This window comes from Cyrtonyx montezumae, unplaced genomic scaffold (genome assembly GCF_038088225.1).
Source record: "Cyrtonyx montezumae isolate F1298 unplaced genomic scaffold, pur_monq_1.0 scaffold_16, whole genome shotgun sequence".
In the NCBI taxonomy this organism is placed as follows: domain Eukaryota; kingdom Metazoa; phylum Chordata; class Aves; order Galliformes; family Odontophoridae; genus Cyrtonyx; species Cyrtonyx montezumae.
Genome location: NW_027071892.1, coordinates 4,407,077 through 4,431,058, shown reverse-complemented (window position 1 = coordinate 4,431,058; position 23,982 = coordinate 4,407,077). Strand labels below are relative to the sequence as shown.

The following is a 23,982-nucleotide window of genomic DNA, read 5'->3' as shown; positions in this document are numbered from 1 at the left end:
TCCCTCGTGATGTTCCCTCTCTAAATAAGCATTCCAGTTGATCCTCCAGCCCTCCTGGCTGCAAAGTGGGTTTGCTGTGCATGGTGCAGTCATGAACCGTGGGGCTGGCCAGCGTGCACCCCAAATGGCCCTGACTATGACTTGCTTGTCCTTCTATCCCTCTTAATATTTTCCCCTCTCGAGTTTGGTTTTCCCCCTCTTTTTCCTCTCCAATCACCTCACACTTAGACAACTCAATTATCTTTCTCCTCTATAGCATCATATATTGGTATTTGTCACACAGAACACATTGTCATCTCATGTCCAAAATGCTGCAGCCCTGACAGCATTTTCTCTCTGTTCATTTCAGCTGTTTTAGCCATGCAAGGAGCTCTTAGTAGCAGGTTAATTTCTTCTTTTAAAAAAGAAAAATTTACATTTGAGGCAAGATCACTGACAGTGAAGTTGTTTGGGACTCGGCTCAGTGTATGTTGCTCTGAAATCCTGGTGGCTGAAGTGTGGGCTTTTGGACTTGTGACTTTGAAGGGAACATGAAGGAGGAGTACAGAAACTGTCAGCTGTCACCTGGGTCCTCTACTGGCTTTTCTGTGGATGGATGAAGTTAGGAAGAGGATGAGAGTTGTTCACATCTTCATACAGAACGCTTCCTTGCAAAGGATGCGGCCACAAAGTGAACAAAGTTCCTTGCTGGCACTCTGAAGACACTGAAGCTCAATCTGCCTGGTCTGTACAAGTTTTTTTATAGGATGCTCTAAAGTGTTTCTTGAATCCACAGGTGAAGAACCTCTTCTGAGGGTATCACGTGCACCATCAGATCACATTGCTCAGCTCCTTCCCTCCCACACAGTATTAGCTGGGTGTGGGGCTCTGGTACTTTCTGTAAAACAAATGCACTCATTCAAACCCACTCAAGACTGTTGAATTGGTCTCTTTACTTCTACCTCAAAAGTACAAGAGCTCAGTGCTGGTGCCAGAGGACATGGAGCTCTGTTGCCAATGCTGTTTTCTTCCCAAGCTGCTTCCCCATGAGAAGCAGTAGCACTGTCCCTGGTTCAGGGCTCTAGGCAGAAGGCAGTGCAGGCCATGCAGCCACCTCATGAGGGCTGCCTGACCCTACAGCTCAGCTCCCTGCTCGCATGAACTCTTTGCTGCCTGTTTATGAAGCATGTTTAAAGATGTGCTTGTTCTTTCCCCTAAATGCCAGCTCTTCCATTACAATCAAGTCTTTGTATGTGTATGTCTGCTTTTTCTTCCTGCCTCAGGGTTCTGTGAATATCCAACACCCTAAAAACAAAGCTGAAATGTTACCAGTGTGTCTGGCAGGACAGCAATGGGGCGGCAGGAGTACTGGAAGATTTTCCTTGTTTTCCAGACAAGGAAAGGCAGAGCCAAGGCAGCCACAGCAAAACCAGTGGAGGACATAAGGACGGTAACGAGCCACGTGGATCTGCCACCTAAAAACAGGAGAAGGAACAAAGTTTCTCAGCTTGTGAGAACAAACCACTCAGTGCAGTCAGACTCAGACCTTTGTAGCTGCTTTTTTCACCAGCTCTGGTGAGGTGTTTTTTTTTTGTCACCATACTTCATAGAGGGATATCTGCCCTGCTGTAGGGGGCTGCACTCCAAGTCTTCCTTGTTTGGCTCCACTGAGGACCAAGAAGGCGGCATGTTTATAAACAAGACAGGAAATCATGGATCGCACAATTGTCTGAGTTGGAAAAGACCCTTAAAGCTCATCTGGTCCAACTCCCTGCATTGAACAGGGACATCAGCAGCTCGATCAGGTTGCTCAGAGCCTAGTCTGGCCTGACCTTGTAGTAGTGGCTGGAAACCAAAGAAGTGCTGCTGGGGTATCCTCCTGGGGTGTAGGATAGAGTGGGAGGTGTAGGAAAGCTGGCTGTTACCTTGTGCCCTCACGCACTGTGTTTGGCTGAAGCTGCTGCTTCTGTTGATTGTCTCAACGTATGTCTGGGCTTTCACACAGTATTCAGCTGCTGTCTCCATGGTGGCCAGGTGAACTGTGGAGCTGACCTCCTTCACCATCTTCTGTTGCATCTGCCATAGGCCCATTAAAGAGAACATCAGAATGTTGGATAAGGACCTAAACGAGAGCAGGAGTCCCAATGTGATGCTAGCCCAGATTCTGCTGGAAGACAAGGGAGGAGAATAACGGGAGCGGGTGGTGTCAGGGAGGGTTGTGTGAATAGGAAGAGACAGGAAAAGCACAGGGGAGTGTAAATCCTGTATGCCTGGAAGAGTAGGAGGGGTACAAAGGAAGAGCCGTGAGCTTATTGATGGTGTTCAGCCTCAACACAAGACAGTGACCTACTCTCTCTGCTTGACGACTGATCTGGAATCTGAGGGTTATTTTCGGATGCTGATGTCCAGCCTGTTTTAGCATGATATGATGGAGTGCCAGAGCCGTGTTTTGATAGGAGGGCAGGAGCTGTGCCATGACTCCGGAGCACAGAGAGCGATGGACTGGACTAGACAGTAGCAAATGAACTTGGAGTGTGCAACTGTAACATGCTCCAGCACATGTCAAACACCAGATGAACCAACATCTGTTTCTGCTGTTGTTTTTTGCTTGTTTGTTTTTGTAATAAATAGGACTTTATGAGTTGATAGCAAGATGAAGTTCCTATTCCCAGTCTGTTAAGTCATGAGAGGACAGGTAGCAATCAGTTGTTCATAAATCTTGCTGTACTGCAGAGTCAAAGCCTGTGCTCACAGTGGGCCTGATGAGCCCCAACTGTCACGCATATATGGATACCTCCAAAAAGGCAGCAGGACTTTTGGCAGGACCAGTCCTCTGTATGGGAATACTTTTTTTCCATGAAAACATGACCCTGAGAGCCATTGGTTTGAAAAGATTTCAGGGAAACAATCGGGTCACTGGCTGCCTATGGTTTGTAACATCTTGCAAAAGGTTCACGTCAGACATGTCAAATGTGACAGTCAAGCACTGAAAAGAATCCTGGTAGAGATCTGGAGGACATGTACTGAACAGTAAACCTGATGTTTGTGACAGTTCAGTTGGTAGAATCTATTATGAACTTAGGAATTAATGTTTAGGTCATTAATATCATATATACTGAAGAGTTAGCACTTCATTTGCAAGAGGAAATTGGACATAAGCCCGTAGGATTCTTTCTAACCTATGGACTAGGTTTATCTCATCTACTTGGATTTCTGAAAAGCAAGGCAATCCATTTCAGTAACCCATTAAGCTAACAGCTGTGGAATAACAAAGCACCAGCCTGAACTGCCATACCAGAGGAGTGTGGCACACACTGACATCAGGCAGGTGCTCCAGCCTCGCAGCAGCAGTTTGAACTTGAAAAAACAACTTGAAAAAACAGTGCCTGGGAACTGTTTTTATGCTTTTGCTCTAAGACACGTGGACTCTCTTTTCATGCCAAAATCCAAGGGTAAACTCACCTTGCTCTCCTGGTCCTTTTCCCAGTAGAGAACACAGAACTGGAAGGCAGGTCCCATGTCTTCCAGCTCCACTAGTAAATGATACCCATCTGCTATGACCTTCATGAGAGGTGGGGTTAGGGAGGCTGCCAAAAGAAAGAGGGCAATGTTATCACATCAGAAGCAAATCTTCAAAAAAGTCTTCCTGGGCCCAGCTAGCAGTGGGAGAGGATCCTGCTGTGACTGTCCTCCAGCTGCCATCATAAGCATGCTAACGATTATCTGGAATAATTGCTGGCTGCTTTGATGGGAGAGAAACCTCTCTGCCCTACTTCCCAGCTTGTCTGAATTTTGCAGCAGATTTTGAGCAGGAGGAGGTCTGTGACCGGCGTTCTGAATGGGAATTTGGCAATAGCTGACTAGCACAGACTTGAAAGGTTTTGAATTTTCTCCAGCAGATGAAGCATCTGGCCTGAGGGTCCCATGTGATCAGCAGCAGAACAAGCTGGGCAACCAAAGTTGACACCACACCAGGGCAGTTCTGATTTTGGGTATTAGCTTGGTGCTAGCACACAGAACAAGAGCTGTGAAACCACTGCTCCTTCATGCAAATTTTGGCAGTTATTCAAACGTGGAAGAGAAAGCAACCATCACATCCTAGGATAATTCAGTCTGTTTGCGTGAATCTTTATTATGTTACAGTATCTACACGCTTTTAGAGGGACTTGGGTGAGCTGATGACCTGCTGCCTGCTGTGACATGTTTTTGTAGCTTGTATGCAAGTAAATCTGTTGGTGATTTGCTTAATGCTTACTTTCATATTCAAAGCTTGGTTTGGTCTGGGATTCTGCTGTGAGGAACAATCAGAATCAATCAAGCGTGGATGAAACTATACACTGTACATTCATGAATTAGGAATCAAGGGAATGCAGAGATCCTATTTGCACTACCTGCCTATGCCATTCCTTACCACTCTGTTGTAGCTGAAATTGGTTTCAGCCCTCTTGCTTTCAAGAAAAGAAGTAGAGCATACAGAACATACGGAAGGGGTGTTCTTAATAGAATTTGCTCTTGCACGAAGTGAATTGCTGTTGATACTGAACAATATGAAAATATGAAATCAAGGAATGTTTACGGTGACTGTGCTGCAAAAGCGAGGCTTGGAAAACTACTTGGTACTTTTAAATTACAAGCTGATAATGTGCTGAAGATGATGTTGTCTCAAGAAAAAATACCACAAAAAGATTCAATGGTTAAAAATAATATTGGGTTTTAACAGACAAATATTGCAAGATATAATGCTCATGTTTGATTAGTATTTAAGCATTTATTTCTTGTGGTGGGGGACTGGATACCACCTCACTATCAGAACTGTGACAAACGAACTAAAATCAACTATGCTGTTAGTTTTGAGGAAGATCTGTTAAAAGCACTGTCTACATACTTCGTGTGTATTTACACCTAGGGCTTTGAGACGGGAGCTTTTTTAGTCAAGAAGTACTGTGGGCTGTGCTGGTGTCCTATCTGTCCATAAATCACACACACAGCTTGCAGGCTGTGCGTGGAATCTTAGTCCCTCTCAGACTCAGTACCAGGTATCCTAAGAGACAACAAAGCAGGGACGAGAGAAAGTGAGTAATAAAGTGTGTGGGGACATGAACTTAAAGTGCCTTTTCTTTCTCCTTTGTCCATATATTCACAGTGCTGCCTGTTGCAAGCTGCATCCTCTGAACTTTTGCAGCTTAGCAAGAGGATTGGACTGAGGTCTTTGAGACACAGGACCAAGCTGTCAACTACTTCACAGTACCAGGAAGCCTCTGTGATGCCTCATCTCTGGGGAAAGCTGTGAATGGAATTCCAGGTGGTCACTCTGGAGGGCTTGCAAACTGACCTTGACACAGGCCATCAGACTATCTTTATTCAAAGCTGTAGAAACCCTCAGAAGCCTGATTATCATCCTTCCTGAACACTTGTGAGATGATCCACTCTATCCATCAGGGCATGAGAAAAGAACAGATTTTCCAATTATATTAGCTAGTTTTCAAATATGTTTGATGGGGAGTTTTGATTGAACTGAAGAAGGAAGCTGTATAACTACCAGTGCATGAACAGTTCGGGTCTCAGGATAAATGCAATCTCTGGCACATTAGTATTGTATTTCATAATAACTAGAAAAGATCTGATGCCAATTGTAGCTGCTGTGTCAAAATCATAATTTATCCCCTGATAAAAAGATGGCCTCGTTCTGAGAGCTGCTTCGGAAAAGGGATAACGTAGGAAAGTGAGAAAGTTGCTATCCTTGTCTGTAAAGAGGGTTAAGCTAAGGAATATCTTTCCTCTGTCTCTGCTTGGCAGCACGGACTGCACTCAGTTCTGTGCTCCTGGAAAAGGGATTTTTCATCCAAAGCACCACCTAGAAATCACTACCACACCAATAGACAACAGCCACTGTTTCATGTGGTATTTGTGAGGGTGCTCCTTTGATTAAATGCTCTCTGTGTGCAAGAGCTGCTTCCTCGTGAGGCAGTAACTTCCAGTGATCCATGATTTAAGGTCAACTCTGGTTTCAAATAGGCAGCTTCATGCCAGGCTAAAACCAGTGACTGCTGCCCATCACAGACTGAGAGTTGTCCTCTAATAATGACACCAAGAGAGGTTTTTCATCCCAGTTTTTATTGCTGGAAGCTGTTGGTTGGCAATGAGAGGCAATGATTCCAGGGAAACCCTGGAAATAATATGTTAGTTTTAGTTTGCCATATGATCTGTGGGGTAGGGCTTTCCAAGAGTTGTAAGCATACAGAGAACATTCCCTACATTGTTTAGACTGCATTAGTGCCACACTTTATATTTTCTTTCCTTTTCTTTCTTTATTTGATGGCAGGGTTGGAAATAATCATGTCTGGAAGGGAGCTGGATTTCCAGGGCTGCACAAAGTAGACAGAGAGTGACATGGGTGTTTTCCAGAGTATCTCCTTCCCTAGGATTAGGTTCTGGGCCCTAAAAATGACTGGGCTAACTTTATTAGACAGAACATTGACAACGGCCTCAATTGATCAGTACCCATTGAAATCAGCAGCAGGACTGGTCAGCCTGCTAAGAGAAATGCCTGGAGTCTTCTTACTTTTCTTTGAAGCCCTTGAAATTTGAGCCCTGGTAAATATTGCTCTGCCCATGGAGGAACTGATATCCAAGACCACAACGTGGCTGTCTAAGAGTGAAACGTTCCAGCTCATCATGAGAAGAGTTGAGAAGTAGGGCTTGTGCTTGGTGCTTTTATGGGCTCCAAGTCCCATGCACAGTACACAGACATTGATGAGAGCTAACCCTTATTATCGAACTTCAGGAGATTAACTGGTGCAGCTTAACACAAATGTCAGGACTTACTTGTGTTGCGAATGAAGAAACCTTTCAGAGTGCCCCACTCTGATCTTCGAGCACCATTCTCTGCCCTCACACGGAGGTTGTAGGCCACAGTGGCTGAGATATCCTCTGTGATGTTACATACAGTGACTGTGATGAGGGAGCACTCACAGATGGGGATCCAGCTCTCGTTAGCATACTCTCGTTCATACTCCCTGGGGAAAGGAAAGCAGACAGGCAGAATTCTGATAGGAGATACCCTTGTCACATCCCCTATGGGCTAAGGCTGATTGCTAGTTCTTTCCAGGTAGGATGAGTACTGAAATACAGTGGGTTGGATCATTGGGAGTTTACAAAACCAGTATTTAGATTTTATCTAGAGAAATTCTCCTGGAGTCAGCTTGTTCATCTGCCAAAAGCATTGTGATATTGTGGGAAGTGGGAATAGCAACCCAGAGTTGATGTCTCACATGCTGCCCAGCCACTTGATTGTCCCTGGTAAATCAGATTTCAAAGGCCAAACAATGACAAAGGCCACAGCTGAAGATCAATCAGAATCTCGTATATGTCCTGAAGAAAAATAAATGTATGTAATATGTTTAAAGGAATAACACTGTAAAAATTCAAACCTTTTCTCTTTTCTTGTCTAAATAAGCTTCTGTTAATGTTCCTAATTCTCTACAGAAGCAGTTTTCATACGTGGGGTTAGTGTACACCTTGAACTGTGCAGATATCTCTAACAACCACCAGTTGGTAAGGCCTCATCTGTAAACGATGTCAGACCAAACGTGAGTATTCTTCCTACTCACTATCAACAGTGCTGGAGCATCAAACTTCTCCTATGCTTGTGAGCTGAATAATGTTCAAGAAATCCAAGCAGTGAGGGATTGTAATTGGTGTTCACAGAGCAAAGAAGGAAAAAGAAACATAACTAAAACAAAACAGAAACCAGAAATTACCCCTGAAACTCAACAGAATATCTCACAGTTTCTCCCTGGACGGTCACAGGACTCCACATTAAGAAATGTCTCATGTTGGTAGAAAGAATAGAGATATTCTGAGGAGCTGGCAGTGGAGCATCTTCACCTAAAAATGACAATAATGAAACAAAAAATGACAAAAATGAAACAAAGAAAAGAAAGATGTACGAACGTATTAGAAAAAAATCTAACAGAATTGTGCAAAACTGTTTTGCATCAGAAATACTCTGCATATTGTCACTGTCGTTTAAGTGTTTGAAGGTATTGTACAAAGAAGAATGAGAACCAAGGCAGTGACAGGGCACTTAGCTGCCATTGGTTACAGAAAGGCAAAGCATGTCTTTTTGTTATTTCAGAGATTTTAAATATATAAATAAAATAGTGAGGAAAGGCCAAGCTTTTAGAAAGCTATCCAATTTATTTTAATGAAGCCAAATAACAGATATTCTGTTATGCTTCACAGTCTGTTCCAATGAACAATTCCCATCATGGATAGAAATGTACAATTTATTTCCAGGCTTGGCTGGATTGGATGTGTGAAGATTCTGGCTTTAGAACAGATTTTTTCATGTTTCAGGATTGTAATAATGTTAAGTGCTTGTAGGCTATAATCAAATTACCTCATTAATTTCTTGGATAAACTTATTGAAAGGACTAATGAAGTTAAAATGTTTCTCCTGAAGACCAGCAAAGCCTAAGATTGGGATGATGCCTGCAACTCAGTTTATATATTTTATCCTTTCACTTGTCCTTTTATCTTGATGTGAAATCCTTAGCAGAGTTTGGGCAAGAACACAAAAGAAAGGATTCCTCATGGGTGCACCCTTCACAGCATGATAGGAACAGTCACATCTCTGTTCTGCTGTTCTCCAGTCCCAAGAAAATTGTTTCCCTTGTAAGTCCTTCTCTTTTTTTCTTTTAATTTATCATTTTATAATGTAATATAACTTGCTAAAGAGGGTACCCTTTTAAAGCTGTGATTATAAAGCTAACCAGCTAATGTCAGTTGTTTTACCTAAGATCAAAACCAAGTTGACAAGTCCATGAGCAGTGTTTTCATGGTGATTATTCTTTTAAAGCACTGGAAAAATACATTTTTCCCCTCATAGTATTCCCCATGTTCATAGCTTATGATGCGATACTTTGCAAGATGTTATTTCAATCTGTTGACATAATGTTTGGCCTTTCTTTAAACTAAATGACAGAGATCTCTGGGATGAGATGATTTCTTCCTTGCCATTCAGATAGTGGAAGACTGGCTGTCTGCTATATCAGCAGTTCTGTCATTTCTGTTTGGTTGGAGCTCTGTATTACTGTCAAGATACTTTTCATCTACAACAACAACATCATCAGCAACAACAAAAACAGATTTTTTTTTGTTACTTTTTAATGTCTTTATTGCCTTTTTCTTTACAGCTGAGACACTCATTTGGTCTCTTGTTCAATTCTCTGTGCTTCTTGACACTTAGGTTGTTTGCTACTACTTCTCCTTGTACTCTTGGTTCCCATGTGAATTTCAGGAGCTGGCATATCTAGGTCTGTGAATTACATAACAAACTTTAATTACATGACCAGGCACCGGTTTTTCCACATGACTCACACACACAGTGATGTTCCAGGTCTGAACGGAGGTGGTTTGCACTGGGGATATACAATCTATTGCATTCAGACATATGGAACTGTGTCTTACTATACTGTCTAGAAAAGAATTTTAAAAGGAGAGGATAGATCTGAATTGGGATGTTTACCTTTCAATGGCACCCAAACTATTTTTTGTCTAATTGAGACCAGTCTTCATTGCCTGACTGCACTTAGCTTACCTCACTGCGTTACTACTTTGTTGACAAAAGCTATGATTGTTCTTCTCCTGGCACAGTGAAGCCTGTAAACAAAAATGTCTAACAGTAGGAGGAAAGATGAATGCAGGCTGTACAGAAAGGGAAAGCACGGAGTATGAGCACTGAAGCATGTTGTGTCAGTGCTAACATATTCCATTATCTTTCATTATTTAGGGAAAAGAAACAACCATACCATGCACAGGAGACAACTGGGCAGAGACAGCCAGCATTACCAGGGACCTGTTAACCTTGGGCTGCTTGCTGCTGCAGTTTGACTTTGTATCCCCAACAGTAGCAATAGCAATGGGGTTGGACTTGATGATCTCTAGAGGTCCCTTCCAACCCCTACCATTCAGTGATTCTGTAATAGCAAGTAGATGAGAACAGCAATAACAAATACACTAGCCTTACAGGAAAAAGCAGGCTATGGTGTTTCAAGCCATGATACTTTGGGACAGATATCTCCAGTCATGCCATGAAAAGGACAAGACATTTCCATACTACTCTGTAAATACCATTTGTGCCTATGACCCTAAATAGTACATTCCATCTGTTGCATGGAGAATCGATTTCCATTTACAATGGCAGTGATTTTCTTGAACTTCTTTTTCAACATTTTCTCCTTTTATGCTCAACTTAGGGAATCGATAGTTAAAAAAAGCAGTTTCACTCTGAAGTCCAGTACATTTGTCTTTCTCAGTGTTCAGTTTAAAATGCCTTAAATAAGTCTTGACAAATTTCCTTTGCTCTACTGTAGATTTTGATACTCCTCTTTCTCTGTTTTTTGTTTTGTTTTTTAGTGAAAAAGTGTTATTTGCTCAAAAACGGCATTAGGAGACATAAGTCTTCAAGTTTGATGCTGAAGCCAATGGAACAGGAGACATTTGGGTGTTGGACTGGATGATCTCTAGAGGTCCCTTCCAACCCCTGCACTTCTGTGATAGTGTGAAGTTATCCCACCTTTCCCTTTCACTGCCTCTCACAATGTGCACATGAGTATCAGCCTGGGCATAGCTGGCTGACACTGCAAAAAAAACCCAGTGAAAATAAAAACAGACTTCTTGCCAGCTTCACCCAGCTTTGTCATCTTTTAAGATATATATATACATATATATTTGTCACAGTCCTCCTTATTCCACAGAATAAAATTGCAGAGGACATGCGACTTGGAGCTGAGGTAGTTTTTTTTTCTTTTTCCATATCAAGAAATTAAGAATTATAAATAATGATTCAAAGTGTTCTGCTGGCCAAGCAAGGTGTAAAATTACTTTTTTTTTTTTTTTGCCAGAGAACTTGAATTCAGGAGCAAAGAAGGAAATTTTGGAAGATAGCACTGAGCAAAATCTGAGCACACCTGCAAACTGTGTCTCCTTTCTGGAGGACTGACCATTGCGAGAGCACTGAAGTGTAATTAGGGGACCAAAAGTATCTAGGTGATATGCTTGGAGTCAAGCATTTACTTGGAGAAGCAGATTGGAAAATGCACAACCATCTTCCAGGGCAAAGGACTCTCAGTGAACATAATTGAGCCAGTAATTAAAACTTTCTAACCCCCTGACCCTGTATCCACTCCACAGGCAGTGCATTCCCCTGTGCTCAGAGATAATAGCAGTTAAGGAGGACTTGCAAGTACAGCTTCTCACAGAACAGCAAAAAGCAAAGGCAAGTACATTATTAGTATGTCAATTTCCTTCAGACTGAAACTTCCCCTTAGATTATAGAATTGCCTTGTAGAACGTGAAATATATGGCCTGTCTTTTTCATTTACTCATTCTAGTAATTAAAATTCAGGGTCATCTGACAGCACGGCAGAGGCAGGTTTAACAGAAGGACAAAAGATTTTTAGTTCTCACAACACCTTGGTCATTTGGCTTCTGTCGACTGAAGCAGTTTCAGCGGTTTACCTGTGAGATGAGGTGCAATCAGAGTGCAGAGGATGAAGCAGATGAGTTCTAGTGGCGTTTTGCTCATGCCTGTTGCCTTTTCCCACATTCACACCCAGGTGTGTAGCTCAGAATTTTTCCTTCCCAGATGGAGAGCCGTGCCTGAGCCGGACATGGTGCAGGTGAACTGCAGACGCTGGGGAGCATCGCAGACACTGCTCCTCTGCCTGCCGAGCCCATGCTGAAGACACGTGTGTGGTTTGGGTGTAGTTAAGGGAGGGGCAGGTAATTGGCTGCCAGCATTTCTGTACAGGTCCCGGCAACTGCTCACCTAGACAGCACAGCACTGTCTCACCTAAGCGATTGCATGCATTAAATCTGACTGTAAGGAGGGGATGGGATTAACTGGATATTTCTCTGTAGTTTATACAGCTGTAAATGCTCAGCCTCCAAGCTGGGTAAATCCAGGTGTTTTCAAGCACCTGAAAAGTTTCCCAGTGCTTCCCACAGTGAGGCATGGCTGTAGGCCTTGCACAACCTTTGGGTTGGCAGAAAGGACATCTGTTCTCTGCTTTGCCTTCCAGTGGTATTTTGAAGTCAGCTGCATTGGGTTGTGCTGAGGAAGATGTTACTTGGAGCAGGGAACCCAAGGTTTTCCTGTCTTGCAATGCCCACCCTGCGCCATCTCAGCTTGAGCCAAGCAAGGCCTCTCAGCCAGAGCACACTGAGATCCTGTGTCTTCAAGGCTGATACGGTGTAAAAATAAGGGGAATGCTACTCACCTCTTGGTTATATCATAATCTGATGAGAAAATATTTCGTAAATGGTGTTATCAGAAATGTAAAATATTTCTGCTAAGATAGCTAGTAAAAATACTTAGATTACAAAAGGCTCTTCAGGAGAAGATTCAAAATAAATCCTCAGTGCTGATCTTTTCAGTACAGTGCTCATCTTTTCACAAAATGACCAAATGGAAACATTGGAAACTGAATCAAGCTGGTGGTTACCCATGTTCCAGTCTTACCAAGAGAAATTTAAACTTTCATCACTTCATAGGCAGCTCCACTGCTGTGCTGATTGACACGGACTGATGAAGTCTGTGCTTTTATCTGTGTGCTATGCAGATGAGTTAACTCATTTGCAGAGCAGAGAAGAAGCTGTGAATTAATTTTGGGGCTCTAACTGAGAGAGGGATGCTATCTACAAAGGGGGCTCGTTAGGTCCTCCAGCGACCATCAGCTGAAGTACTCCAGTTCCTTCTAGCTCAGCTTGTTACTGGACTGAAGGTTTATCTTGTTCCTCTCAGCGCTGTACCTGCCCATCGTGCAGATTAGGGATGGTTACTGTAGGTGGCAGCAGAAGATAAATAAAACGTAGAGATTTTGAAAATTACTTCAACCCCTCTCCACTGCTATCCCAGATCATGTTTTTTTCTCACGGTGTCAGCCAGATGTTGTTGAGGATTGAAACAGTTCTAGGCAACAGAAGCCAAATTAAATACAATATACACTGAAATAATGCTTTATTTATAAAAGCCTCTTATTTGTTGTTGTTGTGGTCTCTATATGTATCCTTGTCAAATGATAAAAGTGCATCTGGTAGCTCTCCTGGTAATCTCTGATTTCCCCCTGCCTGCTTCTGTGTGAGCCATGGTGCCAAGGAAAGACCAATAGTAACTCCGACAAATGATTTTTAATGCTGATTTTTCTTTTGTGAGTATCTGTTTCATCCTCCTCCCCTCCAGCCCCCTCCCTAATTATAAATGCTGCTGCTTGCTTTCATGACAGCTAACCTGTAATGCAAAACACAATTCTAAATGGTTGTGCTATTCATTCCCCCCCTTTTTTTTTTTTTTCTAAATAAGTAGTAGGACTGGCATGTGCAATACATGCTATTGCATGTGTTAGAGCCTTGAACTTTTGAGCTGTCCACTCACTTCTTTAAAAAATAGAACTTGCTTGAATTTCACACATCTGTTTTTGAGTGCATAATTGCTGCTAAGTTACCCTGTGCATTTTGTTAAACGTTTGCAACAATGGGGCTTTGCTTTTGCATTCAGAAGTGTGGTTAGATGGATTGGCCTTTTGTTTATGACCAAGTTTATCTGACACTTCAGGATGATTGCATCACCTCTCTACATCACCATATGCTGACTGATCTGCAAAGAGATGATGACCTGGACTCACTTCTCCAGATTTTGACAATGGCAATATGTTTTAATTTTAATTTTACTCCAAAATATCTAAATCCCACCAGACACCTAAGTAGTTTTAAACTAAAAAAGCGTCCTTTTGCATTGTTCTGCTTTGTTGATAATGATATTTAATTCACATAAACACAAGGAATGGGCAGTTCCCTGCCTATGGTGATGTAATGTGAAAAAGCCTTCAGGTTTAATCAATGTTCCCACTGTGCAGCACTTAAATACTGCATATATTGGGAGTCCATGTCACAGATGAGGTCTGCATTTAGTTCTTCTGCAATATTAGCTCTTGAATTGATTTTCTAGTGGAAGCAGGCTCCTTATCCCCCTTTCTGTCTTACTCTTTTCTTAATCTCTTTTCTTTCAAGAATCTTCAGTAAATTAATTTCCTTTTCCTTTTTCTTTTAAGTCTCTTTCCTTAATTATGTGCCATCATGCTAATTAGCTTCTTGATATGACATCTTATTTCCTCTTCCCAATTCCTTAGCATGAATAAGAAGTACAGGGGATTCTTATAGCAAGTATTTGCCTCTTAGAAGTATTTACAGCGTTTGCAATAGTGGAATGATCTTTAATGGAAAATGTCTCCCATCATTGAGATGACTTTTATATCATGAAAAGGCATAAAAACAAATAATAATTATTTGTGAACTTGAAAGCAGGCTTCGGGGGAAAGCAGTAAATAATAAATATATTAAAAGTTCCAAGTATGATTCGAAAAAATGGTTTGAAAAGAATGAACTATGAGAGCAAGGAGTCTACATTCTTTCTTTTTATGTTTAAAACCACAAAACTCAATTTTCTGCATGACAGACATTTAAAATTAGGGAAAATATAGTGTATAAAAATGACTGTGCTTTTGAAATATTTCTGAAATCTCCTTATTATGAAAAAATCCACAGAAAAGTATGGAACTGCGATGCAACAGTTGTGTTAAATATATTGTGAAGATGGGCACAAAGCTGAAGGTGTTAAAGTTTATGAAACAATGCATTGCTTTGGGGGAATTAAACTTTAATAGTGATGATAAATCTGCCATAGTAAAATATGGGGAAAGCAAGAGCAAGTTTCTTGTGTGAAGCAAAAACTGTAAGCTACAGGATCTCCTGTGCTATAAACGAACTTAGATGTAATGCTATGCATCTCAACATATGTTGTGCATAATTTTTTTTAAAATATATTTTAGGAGAGTTGTGTTCTGCTCCAGGATTACCTTTGCCACTGATTTTGCTATCCATCATAGAGAAAAAATCTGAAAATGAATATAGATAAGAGCAGTGAGAATCTACAAAACAACAACAACAAACAGGAGGAAGGGTTTTTTTTTTGTTTGTTTTTTTAATTGTTTGGGTTTTTTTGTTACTTGTTCTGGGAAGTTGCAAGGCAGGATGAATTCCATTTTCTTCAGTCATACAGGCTTAAAATGGGAAACAACCATTGCTTGTGTAAGAGGGATCTTATTGCTCTGGCCTTTAACTGGAACCTAAGGCAATGTTAGTACTGAAGTTGTTCTTTGTATGCACTGGTCTTTGACTTCAGAGAAAAACAGTGGAAGTTATTAGGAGGATTCTAGGAGACAGGGAGGAAAAAATTGTGTTGTCATCTCTTCCATGCTTAAACAAACAGACTCTTAATTATCAGCATTAAGAAGTTCGATATTGCAAGCTGTTTGGTATCTCTTTGTACTGGTTTCACAAACACTATGAATACGTAAGATTTTTTCAGCAAATTTTAAAGGCCGGAAAGAAACAAATGCAGCCATGAAGCCTAATTAAAAGAATAAGTATCTGTTTTAATTTCATTTTAAATAGACGTTTCCTTTAAGAGTTGTATTCTACTCATGGCTCATCTGGCTTTAGTGAGAGATATATGACTTTGGCTAAAAGCCCTTTTTAAATATATATTAAAAAATTAAATAAAAAATTAGAAAAAAATGTTGCTAGCTCTAATAAGCAGCCATCAGTTTGGAAAAGCAGGAATGTGGACCAGTCAGAAATATTTCTGGCTAACACAATCATTCAAAGTGGCACTTCTTGTTCTGTCATTAATATGCTTAACTGGATACAAAGCGACAAAAACAAAACAAAACCAATCAGAAGAACTCAAACACACATTTTTATCTATAAGGAGAATTCTTAACATTTTGATTTATATTCACTGAGGCAATTTGTTTTTTGTTGGTGATTCTGCACGTTTTCATTAGCATCTTAATCTTTGACCTCATGTAGTTCTTCTTTACTATAAAGTACATAATCCTTTTGAATTTCACTTAAGATGTTAACATTCTCTATTTGTTCCAGAAAATATGTATATTTGTCATAATGACCTTCCAAGTCAACAAAATGAGTAGTAGAGCACTGCATTTTTTAACTTCTACATTTGCAAAGAAGAAGGCACTTGTTTATTGTGATACTGGAAGAAATATATCCTTAATTTCTGCTTAATAGGAAATCCTTATGTCTGATCAATTCAAGACATTCTGAAGCAGTCACTGCTATTACTAAAGTTAATCAAAATTTACTGCTATATAAGAAAAATCAATAGAGAACAGAGTGAGATCATTTTAAGTCAGGATAATTTTGCTGTAGGGCTCCTATATTTTGTCATATCAATAAACAAGAACCTGACAGCAAGAAGTTTCATGTGCCCTACTCACGTCTCTATTGGAAAACTGAGACCAATAAAGATGGTTTTGCATCTGTGCTGACAGGTGACCTGAAGGGACAGGCCCAGGTTGAAGCACTCCAGGTCACATGTAAGGGCCGGCCACTGTGAGGAGAGCGTTTCTAGGGCCTTGGCTGCTTCATGGCGGAGTGCAGTGCAGCCACAGGACCCCTTCAGCAGTTGGGAGACGTCGACGTTTCTTTCCCTGTGTGGCTCTTGGCCTACCCGGGAGTGCTTTGTAGCAGGGTTTGTTCAGAGCTGGCTGAGGGGCGGCCTCATGGCGACTGCGGCTCCTCCAGGGGAGCAGAGGGTCAGTGCTGAGGTTTGCACTCTGCCAGCATTAGGAGACGAGGGTACACCGTTAGGGAGCACTGAATCCCAGCCCTTGGGACGTGTCCCCCCACCCCTCACCTCCGCTGCCTCGAGAGCGCTTCCCGTGGCCACCGAAACACCGGCATGGCTGTGGGGATGGGCACTGCAAACAGATCCCAGAGCCCCACAGCACAATTGAGAATGCCTTGCTGGGTCTCTGACCTCGCAAACGTGCTCAGCCAGAGACCAGATACAAGCTCGGCTGGGCCAGGCTCTGCCGCGCCCCAGTTTATACAGTGGAGGGCCATAAGGTCACAGTCCGTTGCCCGGTGATGTCACAGCCCGTGACTTTGGTGACTGGCTGTAGCTGGATGAGCTCTAAGGTTCTTTCCCATCCTCTATGTGTATCTGTTTTAAAGGTGAAGGTGAATATACAAATTGCCTTCAATAAACCTGTTCACAATTATTCTGGGTTTCTTCTTGTGTTACTTTTGTTCTTGTCCTTCAAGAAGTGTCCCTCTGTATTCCTATTTGGTCTTCATTGTTGAGTGTTGTGTAGCTTCTTGGAAACACAGCCTCCAGTTGAGACAAGCATTTTGATGCATCTCTGATGCAGGTGTTGCATTGGGTTCCTTCAGGCTCACGAGCTGTGCTGTTTCTGTTGAGACCCTTTGTCTTTATGCCGAAGGGTCAGAACTCACGTGTTGGGAGTAGGACATTAACCAGTTCACCAGTGTTATTGTTTTTATTTTAGCTTCTCTATTAATGCACTGGCCTTTTGAGGAGTTCAGGGCCATTTTTTTCAGCAAAGGTTGTGTGTAGGTACAGTAAATTTGTGGAAATATTTTAAGAGTTATAGGGAAAATTGAACTCCTTCTGAGGGAGATCTACTCTTCTTCTCTAATTAATAGTTTTCTTTCGTGCAAGCAGAAGAAAAAATGTCTAATATTTTCTTTTCTTAAATTGTTCGTTTTGGGAGAAGTCGTAAGCTTTCCTGTAGAAGGAAGAACATTTCTTGTTATTTCTATTTATGTTTTTGGGTTTTTTTGTTTTTGTATTTTATGAAAATGAGTTTCTGTACTCTTCTTGCAAGTGAACCCGTGGATACCACCAGTGTGAAGATCTTTTGGAATCAGATCCTTATTCTCATGAGAGCTTCATGCTTACATCGAAGTTCTGTGATGACAATTGATCTGTTCTGATTCTCTCTTAGGGTTCAGATGTACAGTCAAATAATCCATCCTGTATATTACCTTGATTTATGTGAAACATCTCATGTTGATGCCTTTCTAGACAGTAACTTAGTGTTTCAGAGGAGTCTGCATGTTACAAAAAGGGCAGCAGGTGTTATTTAGACTAAATTGACCTTGAAATTGATTTCTTTATTTTATGACTTACTGAGGGGTGATTAATACTCTTTTTCCTTCAGCCTGAAACAATTTACATGGTAATGGAAGGCACAGTCTGTCAAATGAATTGCTGGAAGTAGTTGTGTTCTAAGGAGGGGGAAAAAAAGAAAAAAGATCTTACCTGCATTGACTCTTTTCATTCACTGTGTAGGTGCTAAGATTTTTAACATGGGGAAAGACTGCCACAATTTATAGAAGAATGAATAGTAATGTCTACGAGATGACATTTGCTTTTAGGTTTCATTTGGAAGAGTGGGAAAGAACATGTGTTTTAATGTTATTTCATGATTCCTGTAAGTGCTAAAGGACGTCTAAAACTTCTTGAAAGACTGATGTGTAGGCAGTGTAGCTGCCTGCTGTTACACAGCAGGCCTCAATATCAGCCTGTGAAAGGCTGATGCATTTCCATCTTTGAGCACCTAATAGAAATAATCCCATATACAGATGTTCATGGAAGTATGGTACCTGTAGGAGGCACTGAAAGGATAATTAACTGTAATTCTATGAGAAGGAGAGGGTTTTTTTTTTCATTGTGCAGTCATGGCTACTGCAATGCTGATACGAAGTGTTTCCATTTGCTGTCAACTCTTAGACAGGTGCATAGCTTAATGATTTGTTGGTGGCCTAATACTTAGCATAACTTGAACATGTGAGCTGGTATTATCTCATATGGCATGAGAGAAAACATGAATGCATATCCACAGATTTTTTGCTTTGTTTTGAGTAGTGTACAGGAAAAATATCACGTACATGAAAACCATTGTGATCATCCTCGGGTTCTGAGAGGAGAATTAATCTCTTTGGCCATCAGAAATCTGCACCTGAATGCCATTAATGCAGCTGTAGAGAATGAACAATTATCTCAGCCTTCCTGACATAAGAGGAGGAGATTGGCATTTGGCAGACCCTAGTGGGTCCAGGCCAGGTGGCTGACTCTGCTGGGAAAGGGACTCAAGCCCTGGCTAGAAGGCTCAGGTTAGTTTTAGCTCTGTCCCCCTAAAAATCACCTTTGCCCTTGTTAATTTTTCCTTTTGTTTTTTTTTGGCTCAGTGTGCCTTTGGTTATTGCAGGTGATGAGAGTTTAATTTGAGACAGTTTGTAGATTTTTACAGATCCTTTTTAGGTGAGAGCGTGGTATGCAGAGGATTGAATTTGCTGTTGAATTTGACTAAATGCTGTTTAATGCTATAGCAAAGATCTGTTATACCAAATAGAACAGCACTGATTTGAGTCATGAAATGTAAGGTAATAAAGCTGACAATTAATAGTTGGCAGGATACTTCCTACAAATTCTACCACAAAATAAGTTTATGTAAGGAAGTTATAGGCATGATTCTCAAAGGGGCATGATATGCAACTCCACTCGACATCAGTAAGACCTCATGAAGAATTGCAGTCAAGTTCAGTCTGTAAGGAGTGCACTATATACTGTATCTAGATAGCTTTTGCTTTCTCCAGTCTTGATAGATACGTAGTCAGAATCATCACTTAAATATAAAAATCTGTGTTTTCTCATTACATCAGCAATTTATAGAGACAAAATGTTGTAGGCTTTTCGAAGTGGAAAGGCTGGATGACGCTAGTTATTGATGTGACCTCACTTGTATGCTTTCCAGTTTTTCCCCCCTTGATTGTCTGTGTGTTATGGCTTCAGACTCGAGGTTGTAGGAATGTGACGTTGTGTTAGAATAAGAAAATGTGCAAAGTTGTTTTTGGCAGGCCTATTTTTTCCTCTGTGTGGGCTTGATTTATGTAATTAAAAAATGAATTTAAACATTGTGGTATTGGAAATAGCATGGGAAAAAATAGATTTAAGATATCTTGAAAGAAGGAGGTATTTGGACTTCCTCCAAATGAGCACTGTCTTTCATCTTGAAATGACAACCTTCTGAAACTGATGTTAGCTCACATTAACATAAATGTAGGATTATCTTAAAAGACTGAAACGTAAGGATAAAGCTTTTCATTTATCTGAATTGTAATTTGATCAAATCTTTTTATTTTTCTCCCTATGCTAAGTTTGGAAGAATACCTCACTTCAGACTTTCTGATCTGATGCTTCTTACTGCAACTGCTTTAGAAAGCTTTAATAGCAACTGAGAAGTTACAGCCTTTCTCTGACAAGCTTATTTCTGACAAGCTCTAAAATATTGTGAGAAATTAAGGCTTATTTTTTTTAACTCCTGTGCTTATTATCTTAGCATTGAAATTAGGCTCATATGTGTTGAAAGCAAACCTTTACAAGTAGTAGTTTGTGGTGTGTTTTTCATCTGAATGTGTTTTCTAAAAGAGTATCATCTAATTACCAGTATAGAACAAGTCCCTTCAGACATCTGTCACTTTAAATTGAAAATCTCTCATCTTTTACCATTTAAAAGAGAGAAAGAAAAGGAGGGTGGCTATATAGATTTTGTTGGCTATACTTAACCTGGAAGATCTGCTTTTTTTTACTTCATGATTTAATTTTTGTTTGCTGTTGTTTGTAAGAAAATATCCTCAGATTTTGAAGGATCTTAAAAACAGAATTTCAGTGGCCTTGCTTGAGCCTCAGTGATTTGCAGACCTTTTGTTGTGCTTTTCTGTTAATTATTGATTTATAGGTAGATTTCAGCACCACACTCTGATTTGATGAAAAGGAGTGTGATGGGAAAAGAAAGGAGCTTTGCATTTTCCTTGATATTTCTGATGCCACGCAATCATGGCACAATAAATAAGTGTTAAGCTTCTTTCTCTTGAAATCTCACTGTCTCTCTCGTTGCTTGGAAAATTGTTTGTTGTGATGGGTGTGAGAGGGAACACAGAGATTTTTCAAGTGTGTTGCAAGTTGATTATTTACAGAACAATCTGGTAATAAAAGGAGAGTTGTCAGATGAGAATTCAGATGGATCTGAGAATGAATTATTGAGTAATTCCCCATTTCCAGAGCTTGAAAGGCTTATTTCCAGATCCAATCCTTTATTTTTAATTTTTTCCTTGTAATTATTGACTGCTTTTTCTGCTCTTGATGACAGAACCTGTATGGGAATCTAATGCAGCTGAAACTTAGCATATAAGTTCACTTCTGTGATATGTAATGGTGACTTAGTGGAATGAATGGAGTTAGTGGTATAGAACTCCCTACTGTGGGAACTCAGTGGTGAATTAGTTCTATCCAATATGGGGTTTCTCAATTGGTATAGATAACAGTTAAACAGTCTAATGTATGTTGAAGCATAGTGTACTTTTTAAAACCTTTAAGTCTCATCAAGCAATCAGTTACGACTGTGAAGCTGAGGAGATGTGAGTGTTGGGAAGGTTTTGGAGAGCATTAAGCTACTAACTGCCAGACTCTAAAGGTGTGTACTTGGCCTTGGATTCTGTGATTTTTTTTTTTCTTTTTCTCCCTTATGCACTTCCTCTAACTGCTCTACTCTTCTATATTTGGTTTCATACTCTAAGCTATTGTGAAATCTCCAGCTTATATAAAGGTTTGCCTTTTACTAAGAAGGCTTTGCTTTATCCCTGGTCTCCATTTCTTAAAAATTGTGCCTATATATTGATATTTGGTAAGATTGTGTACTGTTTCTAAAAAAAAAAAAAAAAATGCTGAGAAAAGATACTGTGCATAAAACAAGACTCTTCAGGGTAATTCAATAGGGACAGTAATGATTTTTGCTGAGAAATAAAATTGCTGCAAGAATTGCTGCCTGTGATCAGAATAGAAATGTGCTGGCTACCTGGAGTTACCTTGTCTTTGTTTCTTCTGTGGGGAAAGTTATCTATTAGCTGAGGATAATGGTGTGCAAAAAGGAAGAAAAGACTGATTAAAAGTTTAGATTTTGTGAAAACTAAATGTATCTTAGAGCTGTTTATGTGGAAAACAAAAGTGAGACAGAAATAAAAGGGAAAGAAAGAACAAATGGAAGCTTAAGAAAATATTAACATTTCTCACTATTAGAGACAAAAATAAAATGGAACGAAAACCAAAACTGTTTGGAAAGTCTTTTGCACAGGAGAGAAGAAGACAGCACATGGTGCAGGTATCTTGTGGTATTGTAGAATTGATTTATTTATATTTTATATATTTTATATTTTATTTTTAAATCATGATGTATAGAACTGCTGCAGGATTTTCTTTACAGCTCTATCATGTAAGAGTATTATTTTAGTTACAGTAAATTCACACGGTATTCAGAATATGGAGTTGGAGCCTCCAGCTTTGTCAGCATTGCAATAGAGCTTCTGAGAGGAGGTGTGAATTTCACAGCAGCCCTCGTGTTTTCCATTGGGTGCATTATTAGTAAACTAGGTGCAAACCTTACTGAGTCATGATTTGATTTTGTCAATAGTACCAAGTTGTAGCTCTTTTCTCTTAGAAAAGAATTTCTCTGTGATACGTTGACAGATGCTAATGTTCTAATTTTTCAGTTTATTAGTTTAAACATTAGTGGTTCTTTCTTGGTTGGTAGTAGAGATACTAAGCTAAGCATTGTTTTCTTAGCAGCCACCTTTTTGCTGCCAGATCTCTGTGCTTTAGTCATGGGTAAGCAATCAACTACTACCTAGCTGGAAATTCAAATCCCAGCAGCTTTGTGAATCTAGAGAACTGATGGCAAGTGAAGTTTGATAGAAGGTCATTTCATGTTTATGAGTATGGTTTTGGTGTGAAAGTCCACTGGGGTGGACTGAGGCTTAAAATGCAAAGGGAAGACACGAGGAATGAAGACATCTATGAAGTGAACTTCAAAGTTTTTGTTTCTTCTCTCTGAAGATAAGGCAAGCTGATATGAGAAGGCTCTCAATGAAGTGTGGTCTTACATCATGTCTTCTACTTGCAAAATCAAGGAAGCCACCCTATAGGAGTTGAAGAAAATGCATCAGAGGAAATAAAATACCTTTTGCTTTAAATAGTGTTATTCAATTATTGGTAGTTCTACATACTGGAATTTGGAGGACATACAGGTGGGAATTGCTCAGCATATTCATAATCTAAGATGGCATGTTAAGGACAAAGTAGTCCTTTTAATTCACACTCATAAATTTGCTAACTTTGTGTGTATATATATATATATATATGAGTTGATAAGCAACCTGTGAATATGGATTTTCTTCAGTTTTTAAGTGTATTACAGTAAAACAGTATTGAGTATAATATTAAAAGTGGTATTTAAAGAGTTACAGCAAATTGAAATATTTTCAGAATGGTTTCTGTTTACTGTTTTGTGTCGTGAAGGAATGTCATGATGAACTCAGTTCGAAGTGTGATGACAAGATGCCATCTAGTGACAGTTGGCAGGAAATAGTAGTTCTCAGATCAGAGGAACGTGTTCTTTCACTGAGGATTCAAAGAATTTGCAGAAGTTTGAACATCGTCATTAGACAATAGAAGTTGTTTTCCTGGACCTTTTTGGTGTTAGATTTAGCTTATGATAAATTAAATGAAGGACACTGGTTGACAATGGTAATACTGCATTCTATATTTTCCTCTGGTTTTGCGTTGTGAAACTAAATACTGTATTATAAATCTGCCACTGCTGCATTTTCCAAGTCTGCTAGTCTCTCTGGTAAGCATAAAATGTATTTTTTTTTGTGAATTTCAACGAGATGAATTTCTGCAGTTCTTTTACCTGGCAGAGGGTATCTGTGACAAAGGTAGAAGAGAAACCACTTTGAATAGAGAACAGTGCCTCAGAAGAAGGAAGATCTGTTAATAATGACACTTTCTGTTTCTGTACTATCCTGAAGGAGAGAAAGCCTTTAACTGTCTGCTTGACTCCTGTCTGGATGTACTTAAATCAGTTTGGAGAGATCTAGTGGCAGTAGGAATTAGGTCATTTTCTTGCACCACCTAAAAACCCCTTTATTTCCTATCTGTGTGGCATGTTATATGGTGAAAATAGCAGACAGTAAACGCTCATTGATTTATTCTTAACT

The 23,982-nt window shown here is 40.1% G+C and overlaps 1 protein-coding gene across 1 annotated transcript; it reads right to left on the bottom strand.

The window, feature by feature from the left end:
• Positions 1-518: 518 nt before the first annotated feature.
• On the bottom strand, positions 519-11,592 carry IL20RB (interleukin 20 receptor subunit beta). Its single transcript, XM_065733016.1, has 7 exons — positions 11,503-11,592; positions 7,740-7,866; positions 6,805-6,995; positions 3,442-3,566; positions 1,905-2,055; positions 1,309-1,454; positions 519-877 (listed from the first exon to the last, which is right to left on the bottom strand). The coding sequence occupies exons 1-7, from the start codon at positions 11,588-11,590 to the stop codon at positions 752-754; spliced, it is 954 nt and encodes a 317-aa protein (XP_065589088.1). The 5' UTR covers positions 11,591-11,592; the 3' UTR covers positions 519-751.
• Between the last annotated feature and the right edge of the window lie 12,390 nt (positions 11,593-23,982).